Below are 25,646 nucleotides of genomic sequence, written 5' to 3' on the forward strand. Positions count from 1 at the left end.
ACCATGTCGAACCAACAAATTATCTGTCGGCATTTATAAATTGTACCGAAACTTCCTGTTTCCATCACAGCTGTCAGGATTTAAAAAATATAAGGTATTACTCGCATAAAAACTATGGATGGAAACGTGGTTGCACACCAACCAATCTGTTATTACACAATTACTGTACTTGTAAATTAGTTGATGAATCAGAGCATCAGTGAAAAGCCTTGATCAAGCTGGCCCCTGTGAATAAACAGAAACTGCCGGTAATCTACACAATAAAAGTGTGTGTCACAAATGTAAATGTGTAGGGTACTAGGGCTAACTAGCCCCCTGGGGTAAATGCCCCCTCCCCTCCCCTGTAAATTCACATTAAGACCACAAGAGGTCACCAAATTATTTCCCCAACACTTTCCCTGTCTGCCACTGCTGTTACTCAACAAAAATGTCCTCTGTCATCACTTTTGGCGATATCAACAAAATGACTTTGTGGTAAATTGATCAATTATTTTAGCAATTTTAGATATATTGTATATATATATTCCAATGAAGTTAGATCTATAATTGTTTTTTAAATATACAAGTAGGAAAGCCTTTACAATAAATAATCCACTTGTTCAGAGAGAAATATTTAAATAATTTTTGAGTAAGTAATATTATGTTGTATGAGTGTTTTATGGTTATGAATGTCTTTCTACCTGTCATTTAGACAATGACCAGTCCAGTTAGCGCTAGTTTATGCTAACTTGCTATCTAGCAACTTCCCTAATAGTAAATGCTAGCCAGCTTGCTAGTTAGCATAAGCACATAGGAGGGTTAGCTATCAACCTTACAACGAGATCGTCTGAGGTAAAATACATAACATAACTTAATTGCAGTTGTAAATGTTTCCACTAGTGACTGATTGCATTAAAGTTAATTTTACTTTATACTCTTTTAGTGATTTTAAACAGAATTTTATGTCATATATATATTGAACCTTTATTTAACTAGACAAGTCAGTTAAGTACAAATGCTTATTTACAATGATGGCCTACACCGGCCAAAACCGGACGACGCTGGGCCAATTGTGAGCCACCCTGTGGGACTCCCAATCACAGCCTGTTGTGATGCAGCTTGGATTCGAACCAGGGTGTCTGTAGTGACACCTCTAGCACTGAGATGCAGTGCCTTAGACTGCTGTGCCACTCTGGAGCTGTATAGCTAGATAGCTAGCTACATTTTTAAGAGAGAGTTTTTCAATTGGCATCTCTCCCCATTTTCAGTCACATGTGGATTAGGTTTGAGCAGTTCAGGCAGTGGGCTCATTACTGGGGATAGCTTTATTTGTGACCTACAATGTATGTACAAATTAGAATTGTGCAATAGCAGAGCATAAGAGAGTTGCCACGTCAATGTTACACTGAATTAATTAGTGAAGTTATTGTTATTAAATGTTATATTCCAATATTATTTAATGTTATTAGTTATATTCCATTCCAATGAATACATTTTTTTATGAATTAAAAACGACTTTGAAAACCGTTTGCTCCTGAATGTCATTTGAAAGGCTGCTGGGATTTACAATCTTGCGTTATTCAAATAATATTTAGCGCAAGAAAATGAATATGCAGGTGAGATAAAAAGAGCTTTACATCAAATCTCCTCATATTGGGGATATTAATGGTGACATGTGCAACAGCATTTACTCCCCATATTTTATTTAAATAATTAAAATAAGACATCTTGACATAGCTTTTAAGTATTACTTTAGAAAAGTGGTGTTTCTTTTAAAGAACCGGGGTAACTGCCCCCCTCCCCATGGTGTAACTGGCCACCGAGGGTGCCAAATTACCCCGGTAGAAGATTTCACACAGGTGTGTTAAAATCAATTTAATCCATTTTATTTAGAAATGATTTAATCCATAAATAAAATGGATTAAATTGATTTTAACACACCTGTGTGAAATCTTCTACCGGGGTAATTTGGCACCCTCGGTGGCCAGTTACACCATGGGGAGGGGGGCAGTTCTTTAAAAAAAACACCACTTTTCTAAAAACATTTAATTAAATAACAAAAAAATTGTAAACTGTAGCTATTATTTCCCTTTGGAGTTTATTTGTCTAAGCATGACCTTCATTCACATACCAATGTTTTTCCAAACGTTTGTTTTTGTGTCAGAAATTAGACATTGTTCTTAGGGGGGAATAATTACCCCAGTAGCCTACCTGTAAAATAGACCTTTCATGTGCATAAAAACACAGTGTCCAAAACATTAAGAACACCTGCTCTTTCCATGACATAGACTGACCAGGTGAAAGCTGTGTGTGATCTCTTATTGATGTCACTTGTTAAATCCATTTCAATCAGTGTAGATGTAGGAGAGAAGACATGGATTGAGTATGTGTGCCATTCAGAGGGTGAATGTGCAAGACAAAATATTTAAGTGCCTTTGAACGGGGTATGGCAGTAGGTGCCAGGCGCACCGGTTTGTCCAGAACTGCAACGCTGCTGGGTTTTTCACATTCAACAGTTTTCCCGTGTGTATCAAGAATGGTCCACCACCCAAAGGACATTGAGCCAACTTGACACAAGTGTGGGAAACATTGAATTCAACATGGGCCAGCATCCCTGTGGAACGCTTTCGACACCTTGTAGAGTCCATGCCCGACGAATTGAGGCTGTTCTGAGGGCAAACTGGGAGTTGCAACTCAATATTAGAAAGGTGTTCCTAATGTTTGGTACACTCAGTGTATAGATGAGCTTTGAGTGCAGGCAGTTTAAAGGTTCCATTTGGTGCAATAACACAATCTTTAAGTTTTAAATGTTTATTATGATTTTAGTGGCAAAGCAGAATTCAAAAATCTAAATATGAGGTAAACTCCCAACAAAGCCCCAAGTCCAATGGATTTATCATCTGGCATGTTGATGTCCTCTGTAGGCTATCCATAGCCAGAATGATTTTGCAGTGCATGGTGATCACATAGGTTTCCTGTTATAGTCAGAGGTATAAGGAGGGTGAAGTCTGTAAATACAAAACAATTATAGAACCGTATTCAATACCTTGTTTTTTTTGTGGTAAAAATGTATGAAAAAACGTCACATTTGACAACGGTTTTCATATACATACCTTGTTTATAATGTAGGGTCTCTGGGTCCTATAAGATTTTTGAGAAAATGAGATGACACTTGTGATCTGCATAACATTATATCGACAAACCAATAACAATTGTACATACCTGTGTGTGCCTCCTTGTCTGTATACCTGCAGACACACAGACACAAATAAGTTAGCAGTTCAGTCATCTGCGCCCAATGCGGGTAAATTCTTTAACATATTCTTACCTCTCTGTTGACAGCCATTGAATTATACATTTCCTTGTTTAGAAATCATTTTAAATACGAGTGTCAAACAACACAGCCATTTGCACGAATATGAAAAGATAGATGGTATCGTCATAAAACATGAGGAGAGCTTTCAGTTTTTCAGTTAAGTGCCTGCACCTGCTGTCTACTCAAATTCAAATCCACATTTTTCTGTTGGGCATCGAGGAACCCCTCCTCGATGAACCCCATCTCCTATGGGGTTCTTGGAATAACTTTTGGGGGGGAAATTTTGGATCTAGTCACAAGCTGGTTGACTAAAGACATTTTTTTTAAACTTATTTTTACTGACAGGAATATGACATATTTTTATGACAACCATAAGGCCAGCTGGTCATAATTCTGACCACTATGTTATGCGCTATGTTACCTACTAGTCAGGTTCTTCGAGGCATTGTGAGACTCCCTGTTAGTGTAGAAAGTAAACAGGTACAAGTCAGTTTCACCTTGATTTTTTTCTACACCGTGCTGCTGACATTAATTATTTCTCTGACTTTTTCTTACCTCTCCCTCCCACTCGTGGCGTGACGTTGAAAGAGGGATGGAACTTTAAAAATTGAAAAAGACACTCCGCGCTCGAAGAGCTTCTTCAGACGCGCGCAGCGAAATACACAACGATCGCAAAAACTCGAAGATAGAATATGTCGCGGTATGAATAATCTGAAACTCAGTTTCTATATAGTTTGTAGGACCGACGAAATAACATTGATTACTGCCAGATAGTTTCACTATAAGCATTTCTAGACGATATTAGGCTACTCCTCTTGGAGATTAATAGGCTACTTCTCAAATCCGGGAGAGTTGCTCTATGGAGTGAGACCCGTGTTGCAAAGTTATTTCGTTGTTTGAAACTCAATAACAACTTTCTTGATTTTATTGAACAAGAGAACTGGGACGTCGGCTTCAGCGCGCCTCTGGAGTCATCCCTGACTAAAAGCTGGACATAAAACCCCGGTAGAATGAGCACGGATAAAAACAAGTGAGTATGAACCAGATTTACATCTGAAAATAATTTTACAATGACCATAGCCTACCCAAAATTGGGACTTGAATTGTCCACTATATAGTGGGCTGTTGTCTGTTGTGGCTGGGCATGTTGCGCTTCAAATATAGCCCCAGTCAGAAGTGGGGTAATTTATTTTCACGTTACTACTGAGTAGCAGATGTTCCTAATACTACGACTTTGATAGAGTTCCTATTTCAACATACGCTATATACATTTTTCTGGAATCTAAGCGTAATTACGCATAGACCTTTTGTCGCCAAAAGTGTTCCATCATGGAAAATCTTTCTGTCATTGCATTGAATCTGGCATGGCATTGTGTACCTTTTTGAGAATTCCATTTTAAAAGCAGGGGGGAACTACTTAAAGTGTAAATTACAACACCTTTCGAGGAAGGATGTTCAGCTTTGTGGTAAAGATAATTAATCTACGTGTTAACTATTTAGCAGCCTACATTTGCTCAATTCTCAGTAGCTAACGGATCTTATAGGCTAAGCAAATGAGGTCTGGATAAGCCGCATGTTACGGTTGCTTCTTCGAGACGGCTTGAGAGGGCACGGTAATCTTTTTCCCGAGATCCTGTCACAGTCAATTAGATTGGACGCGTCTATAAAAAAAAACACTAGAGCCAAGTGTTATCGCTCGTCGGGGTAAAATAATCCATGGTTACAAACATGTCTGTATATAAAACAACACCACAAAGCATGTGGCACTTCTCCTTCAGTCTGTGTGGCCTCTGTTGTAAAGCATACCCAACCAATTGTGCTTGCTTCTCAGGAACATGCAACCACGTGGAAAGTTTGAATGTTTGGGTTGTATAGGTTGTTACACTCCACTCATTCTCCTCATATCTAATCCTCCAGATGGCATTGTACTATTTTGCGCAGTTATTTGTACAGAGTATGTAATCCATTCATTCTGTAGATTTTATTCTGGTATATGTCTGAAGCAGTAACTGGGGGGGGGACATCAGCTGGTCAAATGCATTGAAAAAGAGAGCAAAGAGAACCTTTGGATATATTTGTGATCTCCTTCTGAATAATTTCCACACACATTCAATGTGCATTCATTGCTTCATAGTTTAACAAGGAAACACATTTTAAAAGTTCTGGCCACACCTTTAATCTGAAGTTGCCTACTAAGAACCTTTATAAAAAATAATTGATTCCTCATTCTTTGTCTATGTTCATCATCTATTTACTGTCTATCAGTGTATTGTTTCTGCTTTAGAGAACACATAGAGCAAACCAGTGATAGACACTTCACAGACTGCATGGCACATGCTGGTTAGATTTTGAAAACATCTCTTACTTCCTTGTTCTTTTCATTCAAGTGGCGTCACACCTGTACAGGTATTGTTAGAGGAAATTCCAAAGTGACTTAAGACTTAAAAGTGCACAGTCACTAGGAAAGATACAGCCACTGTTTACACAATCCTTTAGAGCCGATAGCAAGTTTCCCAAAGATCGTTTTCCAAGCACACTGCAAAAACAGCCACCTTAACATGTGAGAGATAGGGAAGCGCGGGTGGGGAAAGTACTTCACCCTGAACCAGGGATGAAGGCCTATGCCTTGACTAAGCAGGTAAGAGTGAATGCAAAGTTGAATACCAATCAAACAAGACTACAAAGAACCACACATGCCCAGACCAAGCATACCCTCCAAAGGACACAACAGTTTTTTGCTAGCCCTGAGAAGCTAGCTCTCTGTCACTATCTTTCTGTTATTAGCCTTGTAACTAGCTCTGTGCCAACACTGTATTAAGGTTAAAACCCCAGCCAGAGGCTAGGTTTAAGGACCCTCTTCAGGGTGGAGGACCTGACCAGGAACAGTGTGGTGGGATTGGGATTTAATGAGTCATGCTGTAAGGAGCCTGGGTCCAGGGATGATTTCTGATCCTATGGCCCTGGCCTGCTGATCCCACATCCTCACGCACTGACACACTAATCTGGGCTAGCCCAAGAGAGAGGTCACCTATATGCTGAGAGGTATAGTTAGCAAGAGGTCTGTTGGTAGTAGATAAGATAAGATTGTACTTTAACACTCTGTGATGAAATAAGTCCTTGGTGGAGAGGTTTTGCCCTCTGGTGTATCAACAGCCTATTCAGATGTTTCCACATGAGATTTTAATTTGCATAATATGTACATAAACTTTTATTTTTACATAAACAATGGAAAGGCATGTGCCGAGAGAGGGTTCGGAGGCTTGGCGACTAAACATTCTTTCCCCGCAGCTAAAATTTTATGTCAACTCCCCTTCCGTCCTTGACTTTTCCTAAATAAATCAATTTAACACACCGACTTTAGAATTTCGATATCACAGAGTTTTTGTTATAAGCAGTTTTATGAGGACATGTCATTTTCCTCCCTGCCCTTCACCCAGGACAGATAGCTACCGATCTGACAATGTCCCATCGAAACTACACCTAATTTATATTGAAACAAATTTCACACATGTAATAATAAAGAAATGATTAAATTGACATTAGTCTGATGGGTGACAATATACATCAATTATCTTGTGAATGAAGAGATTGATGAACAGTGCCGTGTGTAATTGACAAAGAAGGGAACGGAACATCAAGGGATAATAAATCCTGGGCTGAAAAATAAAAGTGTCAATGTATGCCGATGACTCAAGTTTCCCCTTAAGTCTGCAATCTGGATACCTGCACGGTCTCATTGAAGATCTAGATTACTTCTCTTGCCCCTCTGGACTAAAACCAAGTTATGATTAGTGTACCATATTACGTATTGGATCGTTAAAATACACAACCTTTACATTACCATGTAGTTTACCAATAAAATGGTCTGATTGTGAAGTAGACATATTTGGTATTCATATCCCTAAAGATATAAGTTCATTAACCACAACACATTTCCATAGAAAGTTAGCAAAAACAGATAAGATCCTGCAACCATGGAAAAGTAAATACCTGTCAAAATATCACCCTTTCTTAAACAAGCCATACAAAGCTAGTTACAATAAATCATTTATATTCCAGAAAAGACAGAACACATATTACAACAAATATTATGTTTAAACTCATATACTGATTGATAAAAAAAAATCTTAATGACAAAAAGGTAATATAGTCATGAATTATATTATGAATAGGAATGGTGGAGTTATGTCATACATGCAGCTATTCAATTGCAACATTGATTGCATTAACGCAAAAATGGAGGAGGCAAGTGGAAGGGGAAAGAAGTTAGGGAACTTGTTTGTCTGCCATATATTAAAGACCAAAATTCTCTAAAATACATTGAACAAAAATAAACGCAACATGTAAAGTGTTGGTTCCATGCTTTTTGAGATGAAATAAAATATCCAAGAAATATTCGCATCCCTCTTAGTGAACATTTATCCTTTTCCAAGATAATCCACCTGACAGGTGGCAAATCAAGAAGCTGATTAAACAGCATGATTGTTACACAGGTGCACCTTGTGCTGGCCACTCTAAAATGTACAGTTTTGTCACACAACACAATGCCACAGATGTCTCAAGTTTTGAGGGAGTGTGCAAATGCAATGCTAACTGCAGGAATGTCCACCAGAGCTGTTGCCATAGAATTGAACGTTCATTTCTCTGCCATAAGCCGCCTCCAATGTAGTTTTAGAGACTTTTGCATTACATCCAACCGGACTCACAACCGCATACCACGTGTATAAAACCGAGGAACCGAGAATACCAAAAAGTGACGGCAGATTCTAAGGTTTCTAAAACACCTACATTTGCCAAACAGCTCTCAAAATTGATTGGTTGGGCTATATTTAAACATATTTTCTCTTTTTGAATAACTGTAACGCTCGTCGTATGAAGTAGACCAAGGTGCAGCGTGGTACGTGTTCATGGTTCTTGATTTTTCTCAGAACACTAAACAAAACAACAAAAGAATAACGAACGTCACGTTCTGTAGGCTTTACAGAGCTAACAAAAAAACTACACCCCACAACCTAAGGTGGCAAAACAGGCTGCCTAAGTATGATTCCCAATCAGAGACAACGATAGACAGCTGTCCCTGATTGAGAACCATACACTGCCAAAACATAGAAACACAAAACCTAGAAATAAAGAACATAGAATTGCCACCCAAATCACACCCTGGCCAAACCAAAATAGAGACATAAATAACCCTAAGGTCAGGGCGTGACAGTACCCGCCCCCCCCCCCCCCACCCAAAGGTGCCTCTGTGGACGCTCCGGACCGAAGGGCGCCTCTGTGGACGCTCCGGACCGAAGGGCGCCTCTGTGGACGCTCCGGACCGAAGGGCGCCTCTGTGGACGCTCCGGACCGAAGGGTGCCTCTGTGGACGCTCCGGAACGAAGGGCGCCTCTGTGGACGCTCCGGAACGAAGGGCGCCTCTGTGGATGCTCCGGACCGAAGGGCGCCTCTGTGGACGCTCCGGACCGAAGGGCGCCTCTGTGGACGCTCCGGTCTGAGCACAGGCACAGGACTCACCAGGCTGGGGAGACATACCGGAGGCCTCTTCCTTGACCGAGGCACCGGATACACTGGGCCATGGAGGTGCACTGGCGGTCTCGAGTGCAGAGCTGGCACCACCCGTTCTGGCTGGATGCCCACTTACACTTGCATCTGCGGGACACTGGCACCGAGCACTCCGACCTGTGAATGCTCGGGCGAGACAGCCCGGGGCCTGACCAGTCACCTGCTCGCCACGGTATGCACGGGCAGTGGGCTCAGGTGTCCAACCTGACTCCGCCACACTACCCGTGTGCCCCCCCCCCCCAATTTGTTTTGGGGGCTGCCTCTCGGGCTTCCTTGCCAGCCGTGTTCCCTTATAACACTGGTTCCCCTTTCCTGCTGCCTCCGCTCTCCTGGCTGCCTCCACCTGTTCCCATGGGGGGCGATCGCATCCAGCCAGGATCTCCTCCCATCTGTAGGATCCCTTACCGTCCAGGATGTCTTCCACGCTGCTTGGTCCTCTGGTGATGGGATGTTCTGTAACGCTCGTCGTATGAAGTAGACCAAGGTGCATTGTGGTACGTGTTCATGGTTCTTGATTTTCTCAGAACACTAAACAAAAGAATAACGAACGTCACATTCTGTAGGCTTTACAGAGCTAACAAACAAAAAACTACATCCCACAACCTAAGGTTAAAAAACGATAGACAGCTGTCCCTGATTGAGAACCATACCCAGCCAGAACATAGAAACACAAAACCTAGAAATAAAGAACATGGAATGCCCACCCAAATCACACCCTGACCAAACTAAAATAGAGACATAAAAAGCTCTAAGGTCAGGGCGTGATAATAACCGCAATTCCATGCATTCCACACCTGAGCACTCGCAGCAGCATAGAGCCTAGGCTAGTGATCACAGACGGCAAACAAATAATATAATGAAGTGTAAAATATGCAAATACATGGCTCTGCTATTAAGATTTTTTACTGTAGGAGAATTACGTTTGAAGAGACAATTCTGTTTATATCCGACTCCTCAGAGAGGGTGGACTTGGGCAAGTTCGACCGCGACCTCCGGAGGTGGAGCACGAGAATTTCGCAGCTTTACATTACAGTAAATTGTCTAGTCGCTGGTAATTTTTGAAACCTCTTGAATCTATCATAGAGTAAAAATGTTCTTAATCATGTGTAAACCTAAAACAATTCACCCAGACTCAGGCAGTTATATGAGGAAGACGTGTGTTTGTGATTGACTAGCTACATAGCAGTCGAGTCGGACGGTGCAAAATCACTGGTCTATAAATCTCCATGCAGCCCAAATAGCTACTCATTATGTGATCCCGATGAGCTATTCTGCTCTTCTTGCCTTGCTCAAACTGATCCCCTCAAACATTGGATCTTAGGAAGACGTACTATCTCCAAATAATGAGTTGAGTGACTAGCAAAACCGTTGTATGGAATGAAGCCAGTCCTGTAGAGACAAGCCAAACCACAGCTTTGCTGACCTTACACCTGACACAAAAATCAGCTCAACACCAAGGTGTGAAAAATCGTGTTAGGCCAAATGCCCCAGTGGTAACCTCTTGTACACTGCTGTGGCCCTATGTACATGGAGACCACGAACACTACATATCATGAGGCTGGTATAGAGAAATAGAGTATAGAATATTGTGTCACTAATAGTGGGGGGGAAAATATATCCTGAAGATATTTTTCACCCCCCTGGTGTGTGTACATCTAGTCCTGCGTCCCTGTTGTGGGTTTACCTCCAGTCCTGTGCTGTGCATTACTCATAAGGCCCTCACTTTCAGAAACCGCATCATGGGCTGATTAACTGGCTTCTGTCCTGGGCGGCGTATGGGGCCCCTAGTGTGGTAGGAGCGTTATCCACCCTCATCCATCCCCATCATTGAGCCTGCAACATGACCCTGCTTTCTTTCTTTCACTCGCTCTCTCCCCCTCTTCCCCTTTTGGGCAAGGCTAGAATGAAGGCCCTATCACTCTGTTACTCGACCTGGCTGCACTCCCCCCCCCCCCCCCCCCCCCCCCATACGGCCTCACCCCTTCACCCCCTCTGAAGGCTAACCTGGTGAATGCTATGCTAAATGCTACTTGAGAGGGCTAAGGTAAAGCCTACACTAAATTCTACGTGAATGAATCGGCTAAAGGGTTTGTCCCCGTCTGTTTGGAAGATCGTAGACTGAAAGGGCACTATCAGCCAGTACTTCCATATAATGTTTCTAATGTCCTTCCAATATGCTATATCACAACAATGTAATACTAAGGCTTTATAAAATAATATAATGAAGGTAAGCCACTGTAAACTTCATTCACTCTTCACTTTTTCCAGGGAAATTGGCAAAATAATTATCAGTTGCAACTTACAAATACACATTTGACAAAGCCTTGTTCTGTTTAATGTTCTCTACTTTATATAGTACTCTAAATACCTAAATTCATGTTCTTAAGTTCAAAAGAATAGTAGATAAAAAAAATAGCTGACACCATTCAGGCAGAGGTAATTGTAAAGCTGGCTAATTTAACTAGCTAAATATTGAAAACCTGAATTATGCCAGCCTTACAATTACCTCTGCCTGTTTGGCTGTCTGTCTCATAAACCCTCTTAAACCACCAACCAGAACTCCCTACTCCTTTTAGTTAATATGAATAGGAATGACCTCTGACCCTGTACACCTCAAAGCTCACTCTCCCTATGTGCCTGCAGCTGTCCGCACAGACATTTCTCTCTGTCCTTAAACAGAGCTTCAGAGCCTCAGAGGAAGGGCTGGCCTTGTCATATCACCAATGACACCTCAGGGACTTGAGAGATTGACTGGCTGACTTACTGACTGGCTGGCTGACTGAAGCTATGGCCGGCTCTGACAAATAGGAGATGATTCTCTGTAGCTGTTCGCCTCAAAGGCACGTAGTATCTTGGAGGGATTGACTGTAGCCATGGCCTGCCCTCTGTGTGACACATATGACTCTATAACTGTTCGCACCAGGAAGGCACGTAGGCTGTCCTGGAAAGACTGAAGAAGAAGAACCAAGGAGATAATGGTGAGAGATGGAGTATAGTACAACACCCCCCCCCCCCCCCATTTCAATCCCTCCTTTACCTCACAAAGAAACACAATGAAACTCAAGGCTGCTTTGATCCCGCTCAAAACACAACTCTGTGGTAACTGAACCTTTTCCCATTCTTTCCTCCATTCTTTCCTTTAAGAATGAAAAACCAAAGGAGGGTACATGAGAGTCTGAGTCCAAGCTTTGTCATCGCATGGCAGGATGGCCTAATGCCAGGCCCCCAGGCCACGCCTCTCCCCTGTGTGTTTGATGTTGGGAGCTTTGCTTCAACTTTATGGTTATGGCCTGACCCCAATCATATCTGAAGGCCAGATAATGGAGTGATAAGGTTGTCCCTCCACTGGGGAAATGCAGATGAGCTGCTTGCTAGCTGGTGCTATCTATCTCAGGAACAAGTTGTATCCTTCCTGTCTTTGTTTATTATTTCTTTTTCAAACTGTGTAGCAGTGTTATTCCAGCCCGGGGCAGTGAAAAGGGAGAAAATAAACATTTGCTAGCCTACCTTGCTGTGTTAAGGTGCTCGAATTAAGGAAGTTGAATGTGAAATGTGAAATCACCTGTTGACGATGTGTATACAGGACCATATTATTGATGAGTTAACGTATATATTCTTTTTAAAATCTAAGGACAGTGAGAAAGGGGGATGGTCACAGTTCTGCCCTTATCCTGTTAATGATCTGTATTGAAAACTGGCGTGCCCAATTACCCATATGTTGGGTAGATTTAAGAAGTATAGCTTACAATAGGTACTGTAGGTATGTTCAGTATGTATAGCTGCTGCCATCAAACCACAGATGAACAACAGCCCCTCTCCAGTACCCTCTGTTACAACCCCACTGGTGAACCCGGAAACCATGTGGAAGCAAACTGCTAATTCCCTTACCAACGCCTTCACTCATCACCCTTCCACAAGGCCGGAACCACTGACTGTCTTTTTTTTCTCAATTTAAAGTACTGACTGACTGTCTAAAGGAGAACTTACCAGACCGATTGTCAGTCTGCACAGTACGGGGCCGCTTATTCGCCGTTCATTCGCTTGCTGTCAGCGCGGTGTGCTATGGGGACCACCTGCCATTGGCGACTGACAGCCGGCATTTCTACATGTAGAGCCGATTTGCATTTGGTTTACAAATTACGATGGCACTCTGTTCAGAGTTGCTAACTTCTCTCGGCCGGCAGACGCTTGAAAATCCTACCGTTCTGTCCGTGCCTTAATCTGTCTCTTTATGTTAGCATAAAAAGGGGGGATAGAGATGGAGAGAGAATAAGAAGGGGAACAGAGATGTGAAAAGAGAGAAGAAGGGGGGGTAGAGAGATGGATAACTCTCTCTACTGATGCGACCCAAGTCTACAGGTTAAGAACATTGTGCAGGTATGTAGAATACCAAGTACTCTTGTGTGCTGGGAGTGCGACCCTAGCCCCTGTATCTTCTGTATAGACACTCTAAGCCACGTGTCAAACTCGTTCCACGGAGGGCCAAGGGTCTGTGGGTTTTCGCTCCACCCTTGTACTTGATTGATGAATTAAGGTCACTAATTAGTAAGGAACTCCCCTCATCTGGTTGTGTAGGTCTTAATTGAAAGGAAAAAACAAAAACCAGCAGACACTAGGCCCTCCATGGAATGAGTTTGACACCCCTGCTCTAAGCGGTTGATTCACTGTGAACATTTTAATCCAAGAGTAATGAGGAAAACAGAAGTATAATGTGGTTTCTACAGGAGAGATAGGAATGATAATACAATTAGAATTGTACAAGGATTCATCAACACAGTAGTGTAACATAGTAGTACAATGGTAATAAGCTGGGATATTCATGAACATAGTGGTTAAAAATAAGCAAAATAATATGAAGAAATGCACACATAAACATAATGGTAAACATTATAGGGAATATGCATACATAATACGTTGCTGGAATATACATAAGTAATGCAAACAATAACGAGTTATTAGGACCTCTCCGGGAAGTCATGAAGTGGCTGCCTAAAGTGGTCAGGACGTTGTGTCATGGTCCCCTGGAGGCTTTGTTTAGTTCCCGGTTAGTCTCAGGGACATCCCAGAGGATGTTTTTAGGACGTCCCCGGGACAAACCGGGAACTAGACAAAACCTCCAGGTGACCATGACACAACGTCCCATGAACGTTCAGGTGACCTTCAGGGGGCCATGACAAACCTGTAACTATAAAAAGATCCCCCAGAGAACGTTACCTTGGGACCATTGATGGGAACTACACAAAGGTCTCTCAGAGATCATACCCTTGGGACCATCATGCAACATTCTTAGAACGTTCTCAGAACATCAGTGGTATAACGTCGTGCTGAAACCCTTAAGGGAACTAATGGGAACGTTGCCGAATGTCCTCAGGATGTCCCCTGTTTCCTGGGATATTAGCTGTAATATAAACTGCGTGAGAGAACAATGTAATGCTTTAAATGGCTGACTACCATGAAGACGCCGGAAGGGGTAGAGCTAGTGAACAACAACCTGTTGTAACCAGGGGTGAAAGTAGATTGAGAAGTCGTGTGATTGATACTTCGAATGAAGATGGCGGAAATGTATGTTTTGTTTAAAACTGTTGGCGAGTCGGTGATAGCACAGAGTGGGTGACAGTGGTGAAAAAGAAAGGAACCATGAAGTAAATTTATGGTGGTAATAGGACTGTGGCGGGTATGAAATTTTGTCAGCCGGTGATTGTCAAGCAAATGCCTGCTGGTCTCACAGTAATTGAACGTTAATTAACATAAACACGTTTAGCATCTCCTGGTTTCCACGCATGGCCTACAAGCCACTGATGCAGGACTTTGGAACATCTACATTTTAATAAGTCCCAAAAATCTATGTAAATATAGCCTACACCTTCACAATAAATCCATTATTTACTTTAGACAGGTCTAAAGAAACATGATATGAAGGAAATGTAGTCTTTTTCAGAAGAACTGAATAGCATACTGATTTTTGCTTATGTTAGGTCCTGATCTGGCTATGCCAAATGGCTGTGGGCTACACTAACTCGTTTAATTTAGTAGACAAGATTTGCTTAGAATTCCGTGACATTATTTTATACTATTTTATAGTATTAAGAATACAATTGAACATAGCTGAATAATATAGAATGGATATTTTCTCCATATGATTTGAGGGAGTGTGCACACATTCTGTGTTAAGCGGTTAACAAAGTTACAGGTCCTACCTATATTCCGAGGTGCGTATTGAAGATGTTGGAAGAACTGTCCACATTTACTTTTCTACAAGATGAGTAGGCCTAACGTACAGCAAAAGCACTAGCCTATGTCAATCTACTATCTTCCACAGTAAAACAAGTAGATCTATTCTGTGCGAGAAACTCTTGCCCTGCGTATAAAGTTATTTGTCCACTTTAGTTGTGATACAAACCTTATCAAAACATATAGGCCTATGGACTAGGCTACATGAGGTGTGCGACTATGATTTGAAAAAGTCAACAACAACAAAAAAGGCATGTGCTAATTTTTGCCGTAGTGCCCACAAGCTGGGCATCACTCACAAGGATAATATATAATTCACAAGTGATAGGCTAATATTGTCACCCATCAGACTATTCTTTGATTTAATCTTGTCTTTACATATACTAAATGATTTATATGTGTGAAATTAGTTTTGATTTAGAATTTACCTTTATCATGCACCTGCATCTAAACAGAGGCAGGGAAGAAAAATACATCTATGCACTATGCACTTAAATGGCGGATGGAGTATGCTTTTTTTTTATGCCAGCCAGGTAGGCTATACTCCTGTTGTAAAGAGAAGCAATGTGCTTAATATTAGGGAAGTTGAGAAATAAATGTAGTAGGCCTAGCCAATAGAAATGTTGCGCAACATGAGCTCATGAGCTCTCATGAAGAGTGCTGAGTACCAGGCAGTTAGCAAGTTTGGTAGGCTACTAATGACCATCAGCAGCATCAGAGCTTGGAGAAGCCTAATGACTAAACAGTCATGTGGAATTTGACTGCTGCCGTGACTCGTGACTGCCGTTGTGGCGGTAATATGGTCACAATATGGAAACTAGGAAACCCCTAAATAATTTTTTGGGCAGAGTGAAAGTTTTAGACTAATGTAACCTGGGAGATACGTAAATGTCATGGATGCGTTGGGTCAAGTGGCATCCGCAGAGCAGTAGAGGCGTGCATTATGCCTCAAGGAGATATATGAGTGGAATGTTTTGTGTATGGATCTTCAAAACAGAGTGCCCATCGAGAGGATTATCTCTGGGGTGGGGGATTAAGTGTGTGCAGACGAAATACCAGAGGAAGTAGGTGGATTGGTTCGCGCCCGTCGACTGACCCGTATGGTTGATGGAGTGAAGAAATTCACTTCATCCACACTTTTGTTATTTCATGTGATGTTAGGCTATATGAGACCATTCGGGCACAAACCCCTTCAGTGCCGTAAATGCAAAAGTTTTGGACATGTGTCAAGTGTGTGCAATTGGGAAGAGTATCGAATGCCAGTGGAGGTTAGATGCTGCATTTGTGGTGGCAAACATGCTCCCGAGATGGCGAGAATAAGGGCTGTCCAGCGTGTCTCCTATCTGCAGGGCAGTGGAAGGAGCTGGTGGCTTTGAAGACGCATTGTTTTTAGGCCAGCACCAGTGAATTTATCTCGGCAATCAATGGATCCTGATATATTACATGTGAAAAAGGTGGACTTTGTATCATTTATTACTATGGTCATAAACTGCACGGCACAAAAGAAGAAGAAATCATTGTGAGGGCAGCAGAACGCTTTTTTGGACTCTGAGTTTACAGCCGAGGCATTGCAAGAAATCCTGTAAAAGGATGTTCTGCCCTCACAGGCCCCTAAGCCTGTGTAGGGATGTGACTTGAATTGGAATGTGACGGAAGGAGTGGGATGTTGTTTATGTATCTATTTTTGTATTTTGTTGGATGTCGTTTTTTTTGCCCTTTCATACAATGGATATTTTTTCTATAGTATGCCCACCTGTACAGTAGGTGGCGGCATCCACCTCTACCGATTGTTTACCAACCGCCATAATACCATAGAAAAAGAAGATGGAAAGTAGAAGACGAAAGTAGATTGAAATTCTTACCGGTACAGGACCTAATATGTCTGCACGCAACATTTTTGTATGGGTCTAATCATAGAATTATACAGGACCTTTTTATAGTGCCTTCGGAAAGTATTCGTATTCATTCAGACACTTTTACTCAGTACTTTGTTGAAGTGGCAATTGGCAGCAATTACAGCCTAGACTCTTCTTGCGTATGATGCTATAAGCTTGGCACACCTGTATTTGGGGAGTTTCTCCCATTCTTCTCTGCAGATCCTCTCAAGTTCTGTCAGGTTGGATGGGGAGCATTGCTGCAAAGCTATTTTCAGGTCTCTCCAGAGATGTTCGATAGGGTACAAGTCCGGGCTCCCCCTGGACCACTCAAGGACATTCAGAGACTTGTCCCGAAGCCACTCTTGCGCTTTCTTGGCTGTGTACTTAGGGTCGTTGTCCTGTTGGAAGGTGAACCTTCACCCCCCAGTCTGAGGTCCTGAGCACTCTGGAGCAGGTTTTCATCAAGGATCTCTCTGTACTTTGCTCCATTCATCTTTCCCTCGATCCTGACTAGTCTCCCAGTCCCTGCTGCTGAAAAACATCCCCACAGCATGATGCTGCCACCACCATGCTTCACCGTAGGTATGGTGCCTTTTGGCAAACTGCAAGCGGGCTTCATGTGCCTTTTACTGAGGAGTGGCTTCTGACTGGCCATTGCTGCAGAAATGTTTTGGTTCCTCGTCACAATTCTGTCTCTGAGCTCTACAGACAATTCCTTCGACCTCATGGCTTGGTTTTTGCTCTGACATGCACTGTCAACTGTTGGAGCTTATGTAGACAGGTGTGTGCCTTTCCAAATCATATCCAATCAATTGAATTTCCCACAGGTGGACTCCAATGAAGTTGTAGAAACATCTCAGAGATGATCAATGGGAACAGGATGCACCTGTGCTCAATTTCGAGTCTCATAACACGGGGTTTGAATGCTTACTCTATGTAAATAAGGTATTTCTGTTTTCGCTTTGTCATTAGGGGGTACTGTGTTTAGATTGCTGCAGATTTTTTTAAATGTAATACATTTTAGAATAAGGCTGTAACGTAACAATATTTGTAAAAAGTCAAGGGGTCTGAATACTTTCCGAAAGCACTGTATATAGAGGTCTCATCTTTATCTGTGGCAGCACTGGCAGTGCCATTGAGGCTATTTCTATTTTAACGTTGCATGCGCCATGCTATACCAAATGAGCTAAAGAGGATCACTATGTGGGTAGGGGACACTTCAGGAAACAGTGTAGAATATTGATATGCATAGCCAGTAGGGGGGCTCCAACCCTTCAAAAGCCCAAAAATTGACATATTTTTGGCCAAAACAAAGATGTCTATAATGTGCAATAATGTACTGTACCATACTGTGCTCTAGTCTACTGTGCTGTACTGTACTCAAGTTTACTCGACTTTAGATTCTTACATTTTGAAGAAAGGACCCATGGACTCTTGATCTAGTTGTTTTGGTCTTGAGACTACACAGGCATAAATGAACACATAACTAGAAAAGAACACAGATAAATGTTTGTGAGGGACAGCTGTAGCTGTAAGTGACCACTGCCTTTGGTGATTGAGCTGGAAACTGATGGAGAGAATTGTGTGCAGACTCTCTCACCGGGGTGACCTCACACCCCAGCTCGTGTCTGAGGGAGCAGGGAGTTCTTCACAATGTGGAAATATTTGACTATCTCCTTCCTGCTCCTCTCCCTGTGTTGTGCTGTCTTGTTCTGACTGAGACTGTCTCTCCATGTGGTCTGAACATCTGGTCTCTAAAGTCACCTAAGCTGGCTGATGTCTGCTGGACTGGAGGAGCCACATACCTAGCCCTCCCTGCTCCTGGAAGAGCCGGCTGGCTGGGGGATCAGAGGAGATTTTGTAAGCCATGTAGCCCCAGAAAGTGATCCGACTCTGGGACAGGGAACTGAACATGAGCCCTTACTTCCTCATACACCAGATACCTACCTGTCCCGCAGCAGGCTTTTAGCAGGCTTTTAGCACAGACTATTTTGTTCTGGCACGTTTGAAGCAGGTGTATGGTCATTGTCAGGCGTACGACTAAAGGCGAAATACACAATTAGGCCTACATACCAGTATACACACATAGGAAACATATTAGCATGGGACACCGATGAAGGACAGGACATGCATGCATGCACATGCTCAAATCGTTTAACACTGTGTAACAAGTGTTTGGAAATCCTGCTCAGGAAATGCAAATCATTACTTTTCCAGCCTGGGAGATCGGAGCACACATGCTGGTATGAGCAGTGCCACACACTCTCTCATAGACACCATTTTGTGCTGGTCAGTCATGGGAACGTGAAAGAGCATCTGGCCAATGCAATGGAGTCGCATTGTGTCTCGAGACCTGAAGAGTTACTATCCAACAACGAGAACATAGAACTTTGCTCTATTACGTGATGTTCCAGAGTCCATGCCAGGTTCAGTGACCTCCCATGAAAAAGATGAGCAATAGAGACTGAATGGGAGGAGTAATGATGTTCTATCTCTCCATTGTAGTAGCAGGATCCTCTGCCCTCTGGCACACTGTTTGACAGGTCTGAATAATAAAGGAAATAATTAGTTAGTCTGACAATGCACAACTGTGTGTGTGTGTGTGTGTGTTATACAGTAGAAGTGGCGGAGGTTAGCTACAGCAAGAGTACTTCGCCATTGAATGAACAGCAGCAGATTTTACTCTTTCTATTCCTACTACGCACTTGTTGCCCCTAGAATGAACAAATAAGCATAAACAAGTTTTGAGACCCTTTACACAGCATCTAATGAGTCTTTCTACCATTTGCTTGTTTATCAATCTGCTCGTGTTCTTTTTTTTCTCTGCACGCATTTGGATACACAATAGACGGTAGGTGGTGTGATCATACTATACATTTCACAACGGAGCTCATAACAGTCTTGATGTAAATAAACACTGAGCCTTTGATCTAGTAACTTGTCTCTTAGTGCAGATAGCTGCAGTAAAGAAGCTTTGTGTGTGTATTTGTGTAACACGTGTTGTAGGTCTATTCCCCTGTTCAACTAGTGTTCTAAGTAAAGCTTGGCTAATCCCGACAGCCAGGGCAGATCATTGTAAGAAGCCAGCTGGAGGGGTAAGGCATGTGTGTCTGTGTCACCCTCATAACCACAGGAGTCTCTGCTCAGAGGAGCCTCTGATGTTAGGTTAATGACACACATCCTGCTCTCACTGCTACAGACCCTCTATTGATCTAATAATAGAATAATAAATAATCATAATGATGATAATGTATATGCTATTTAGTGGATGCTTTTATCCAAAGTGACTTAGTCATGCATGCATATATATACACGTATGGGTGGTGTTTCCCAACCCTGTCCTCAAGACACCCTAACCCAGACTTTTCACTTATCTTACCTATTCCAGTACTAGCACAACTGATTCAGGTCAACTTATCAGCAAGCCCTTGATAAATTGGATCAGGCGGACTCGTGTTGGAAATTAACAAATGTGGAGTGGCTGCTGGTGGTCATAAGGATGGGTTTGGGAAAAAGTGATGTTGCTAGTGGTCTATTCCTCTTGTTCTACAAGTGTTCTAGTTATATTCCCCTGCTCTACAAGTGTTCTAGGTCCATTCCCCTGTTCTACTAGTGTTCTAGTTCTATTCCCCTGCTCTACAAGTGTTCTAGGTCTATTCCCCTGTTCTACTAGTGTTCTAGTTCTTTCCCCTGTTCTACAAGTGTTCTAGGTTTATTCCCCTGTTCTACAAGTGTTCTAGGTTTATTCCTCTGTTCTACAAGTGTTCTAGGTTTATTCCTCTGCTCTACGAGTGTTCCAGGTATATTCCCCTGCTCTACGAGTGTTCTAGTTATATTCCCCTGTTCTCACAGTGTTCCTGTTGTTGTTCCTGCAGGGTGGAGGATGAGGCGGTGTTGGACAGAGGTGCGTCCTTCGTCAAGCATGTCTGTGATGAGGAGGAAGTGGAAGGTAAGAGCACTGAGCCTCTGACGTCTATGATGACTGGCTAACAATGTTATTATATAATGTCTCCTTCTCTCATGCCTCTCAACCACCAACTCCACGAGTCTACCCCTTTTATTTCTCCCTTCACTCCCTTCCTCGCTCTTCCTCTCTTCATCACTTCTCCCACCCCTTTCTCTCCTGCGCCATTCTTTTTTGCCAGCTGTCACTCTCCACTACCCTATTTTGTAGTACTCTCTCTCCAGGTCTGTGTTTTCTATTGGTTCTCTATTGTTGTGGTTTTCCCACTAATATCAGGATGACGTATAGGAGGGATTAATATTGAAGATAAAGATGTGGAGCGCATAACACAGGTTTATCAAGCCATGTAATGCCTGCCCTACTCCCCACATGAAGATGTTTACTCCTTTTATCTCCCCAATGGCCAGCACACACACATGCGTTTTCACAAACGCATACATTCTTACAAATTTTGACACACACACACACACAATCACGCCACAGTTTAAGCTATGATAGGCAGTGTGTACACAGCCATATCTGCCAGCTATCTCACCTTTCTGTGAGATTGTGTCTTAGAATTTCCCCCAGTTCAAAGAAACTCCAAAACCAGAGTTCACCTCACATGGAGTCACACAGTGAAAATAATCAACAGCCAGAAAGCCACAGTCAAACTGAATGTGAAATTACTCAAAGCCACATTACTCAGTCACGACCAACCTTATGTTTGAATGGATTTCGCCTTTTGGTGGATGACCCCTGGTTGATCTCAACTTTGCTCTTTTTTTATACATCCCAAGACAGCCTGTCCTGCCATGTAGTCAGTGCTCTGATTTTAAGTGACCTTTGTGAAGCCTAGTTTATAATATAATATTCATAATACTACTTTCAGATAAGATGAAAATATATAAGCAACATTTTGAAAAGCAGCCTGTAAAATGTCTTCACTTGACTCCCTCAATCCACTGTGAATGCTACATATAGGCATGTTAGAATGTAGCATGTAGCATGTTAGAATGTAGCATGTTAGAATGTAGCACGTAGCATATTAGAATGTAGCATGTTAGAATGTTAGCATGTGTGTGAGCTCACACTAGGGCAGTTCTTTCCAACCCTGTTCTTGGAGAGCTACCATTCAGTTTTCACTCCAAACCTAATCAACCCTAATCTGATTTGAATAATTAGCAGTTTGATAAGACGAGGGTAGCTCTCCAGGAACAGGGTTGGAGACCCTGCACTAGGGAGTGAGGTGTGAGTTCTGTTTTGTATAGATTACCCATGCCAACCAAATCAAATGTTATTTGTCACATGCGCCAAATAAAGAGGTGTAGGTAGACCTTATAGTGAAATTCTTACTTACAAGCCCTAACCTAAACAACAAACCTAACAACCAAAACATTTTTTTTTTTTTTAAGTACCGGTACAGAGTCAATGTGCTGGCGCACTGGTTAGTCGAGGTAATTGAGGTAATATGTACATGTCGGTAGAGTTGTTAAACTGACTATGCATAGATAATAACAGAGAGTAACCAATACCTACATTAGTGTACATTGGGATTGTGTATACAATCCTAAAGAACTTTGACCAGGCTGGGATACAGAAATCTGTGTGCTGGAGCATCTGGCTCTGTTTCTTTCTCTCTCTGAAATGACTTCCTGGAGATGTTTAGCAGTTTCCTGTCAGAGCTGCTGCACGGGAAGTGGTTGAAATTTATTTACATCCCCAGCATGTGTCAGGATGAGGACAGATCCCAGTCGGATTGGCCCAGGGGAAACAGCTTGACGAACAAAGGTTGTTTTGTCAGATAACTTTTGTTTGGTAACAGCCTAATTCATACCTAAAGGCAGGTAGCCAAATCGATCAGTAGGCATACATCTATATGTATTCTTTGACAGCCAACCCTCCCCCTGTCAAATCTAATCCATCCCTGTCTATACCACAGTTTTACTTACTCCCGAACAGATCCTCATTGATTTTGTGCATTTCTTCCGTTTGATGTGGATTATCAGCATGGCAGGATTAATGTTATTTCCTTGGCATAGTAATCGTAGTCCTCCTAATCTGACCTGCGTCCTTTGCATTGTGTCCCCTCTCCCTCCCTCAGGTCACCACACTGTGTACATCGGCGTACACGTGCCCAAGAGCTACCAGCGGAGGCGGCGCCACCGACGCAAGTCCAGCCACAAGGAGAGGAAGGAGAGGCCGGTGGAGAACGTAGAGGGGGACAAAACGGACGGAGAGAATGCTGATGAGGCAGCGCCCAACATCCTCAAACCTCTCAGTGAGTTATGACAGGAGAGACTACACTACCCAGCGTGCATCTCCACTAGTAAAAACAAGGAGTGAATAGATCTATGGATCTTTCAACTGTTAGGTTCTAAATAAACAGAGTAAAAAACTCAGATGCTTAATCGAGCTCAAACCAAGTTTATTCACCCACTGGGTCATACAGCTGCATAAGACAATGAATATATTCACACAATCACTGATAATTAACCCTTTCTCATATGCTGAGCCCCTCCTTACAGATCTGAACAGCCAATACACCTCTGTTGCTATCCAGAAGATTAGTGATATATATTCTTCCCCACTTCATCTAACCTGACCTCTGCCCAAATTCCTCACTCCTCTCCAACTCACTGCTGTCATGGTGACTTGTACCAGACTGTTTCTCTTCTCCTCCCATAGGATCCCTAATGGCTAACAATAACATATCCTGATATAATGTAAATGTTATACATTAACCGTCTCTTCCTCAGTGAAATTAATAAGTAGGGTGGCAGGGTAGCCTAGTGGTTAGAGCATTGGACTAGTAACCGAAAGGTTGCAATATCGAATCCCCGAGCTGACAAGGTAAAAATCTGTCGTTCTTCCCCTGAACAAGGCAGTTAACCCACTGGGCCGTCATTGAAAATAAGAATTTGTTATTAACTGACTTTCCTAGTTAAATAAAGGTAAAAAATAAGTTTCTCATTATTTCAGAGGTTAAGAAATCAGAACCCATCACAACCAATATAGGGAATAATCAACCAACCAGTTCACGTTTCACTCATGAATATCCTGATGAATATCCTGATAACCATTTAATTAGATAGATTTGGTAGATCTCTGTCAGCCTTGGGATACCTTACAGTATGTTGACATTAGAAAACTGTTCATCGACAGCATCGCTGACTGAGAAACTATTACCTAATTCCCCTGGCCTAGTATTGCCTAGTAACACATCGTTGTTAACCAAACCTCACTACATCAGTATTCACGGATGTGTTACTTTTAGCTGTTGGTTCACACTAGACCACTCAACAAATAAATCCAAGTGGAGTTGTTTTTATGCTAAGAATGCTATTTCCATACTGCAGGCTTAAACCAGAGAATAAATGGGCAGGACGCTTGTCCTAAATGTAAACTAACACAGAAGCTCATGATAGACTCGTGCCATACCTTCTGTCTGTGATAACTCCGTTGGTGTCACGTCAAATAGAGACGTGTCAAAACCATAATAATCCAAACCACCACAAGCAACTTTCACACATTCAGGGTTTCTCTTGACTGTGCAGTTACCCACAGTCAACTGCTTTAATCCAGCGTGTTGATAGCCCTTAATGTTGGTTTTATTACTTCGGGGCTCAAAGTTGATGGCCTAACAGCAGTAAAGAGTATATCCCCCTGCAGAAATACAGCGGCAAGCAGCAGTATGTCTAGTTGATGATTGAAAAGAGGGGACAGAAGGAGATTAATTCTCCTCTGTGTTTGGGTCACTGATGGAGTTTAGATCTGGTTGAAAGATCCTGCTGACCCCATGGACGTGACCATCAGTACACACACTTGAAAGGGAAGCAAAGCGGAGGTAGACAGAGATCAGAGTTAAGGTCTTGTGTAACTTTGACGGACAGAATAAACGGTCACACTTAATGTGGATAGTTCGGATTTTCCATCTGTAGATGCTCCACAGATGGTCATAACATCAACAAACTGTCTGTTGAGAAGCAACTGCTTGCTAAGGTTAGGGTTAGGTATATATGGAACGGTATTGAAAACAACATATAGCTACTCCCACCATCCTCCACTGATCCATAGAGATACTCTTGATTGAAATGTGTGCTCCATGGTATCTTATCTCTCAGTCAGTGTCTGTCCTTAATTTGCCCTGTAACATTTCTATGTTGTATGATCCACACAGAGCCATGTACACAAATAAAAACCAAGCATTAGCGGCTGTTTATGAAGTTCTTATCTCTGCTCGGCTGCATTGGAACAGAACCAGACGGACTCAGGGATGGGGGACTCTTTTGGCTGTGACAAGGCACCCAGCCAGCCAGACAGCCAGTACCTGTAGTGTGTACTTAACCATAATCCCCTCTCTGTCTGCCTGTCTGTCTGACACTACCTGTAGTATACACTTTTCCATAAACCACCCTCTCTGTCTGTCTGCGAAATGATGTTGCTGTAAACAGCTCTTTGTGGTTGACTGAGAGGGTAACTAGAGGGAATACTATCACACGGTCTTGAACCCCCCCGAACCATAAATACCCTGACACACTGTATTGACGATGAATTTAGCTATTGCCTATTACGCCAAGTGTCAGTACACTGAAGAGGATTATATCATTGACACACATTGCCTTTACCTGGTCCTGTTCTTGGTCTATAGCGGGATATTGAGAAGGGTGTGGTCATGTCACCAACCCTGGTTAGCTACTAGGGATGTGCATCTTTCCCTTTCAAGACGATTCAA

At 42.4% G+C, this 25,646-nt stretch overlaps 1 protein-coding gene and 1 long non-coding RNA gene across 4 annotated transcripts in view; one reads left to right on the forward strand and one right to left on the reverse strand.

Moving 5' to 3' along the window:
* Window positions 1–2,692: 2,692 nt before the first annotated feature.
* LOC109873824 (uncharacterized) lies at window positions 2,693–3,818 on the reverse strand. 2 transcript variants are annotated; one of them, XR_002252641.2, is made up of 4 exons: window positions 3,721–3,818; window positions 3,202–3,227; window positions 3,093–3,120; window positions 2,693–2,987 (listed from the first exon to the last, which is right to left on the reverse strand). It is a non-coding gene; the product is annotated as an uncharacterized LOC109873824 (long non-coding RNA). The 2 variants fall into 2 exon arrangements; XR_002252640.2 differs by lacking the exon at window positions 3,721–3,818 and adding an exon at window positions 3,308–3,704 and having other exon boundaries at window positions 2,696–2,987.
* Window positions 3,740–25,646, forward strand: part of LOC109873823 (electrogenic sodium bicarbonate cotransporter 1-like) — a 64,777-nt gene continuing 42,870 nt past the window's right edge. Inside the window, exons 1-4 of one of the 2 annotated variants that reach the window (XM_031809194.1) lie at window positions 3,832–4,325; window positions 19,817–19,819; window positions 20,844–20,917; window positions 23,016–23,192. In XM_031809194.1, coding sequence (XP_031665054.1) covers window positions 4,306–4,325; window positions 19,817–19,819; window positions 20,844–20,917; window positions 23,016–23,192 — 274 coding nt within the window. In that variant the 5' untranslated portion in view covers window positions 3,832–4,305. Of the gene's footprint in view, window positions 4,326–19,816; window positions 19,820–20,843; window positions 20,918–23,015; window positions 23,193–25,646 lie in introns of both variants that reach the window. The other variant, XM_020465546.2, reaches the window with a different exon arrangement.

Source organism: Oncorhynchus kisutch, linkage group LG29 (genome assembly GCF_002021735.2).
Source record: "Oncorhynchus kisutch isolate 150728-3 linkage group LG29, Okis_V2, whole genome shotgun sequence".
Lineage (NCBI taxonomy): Eukaryota > Metazoa > Chordata > Actinopteri > Salmoniformes > Salmonidae > Oncorhynchus > Oncorhynchus kisutch.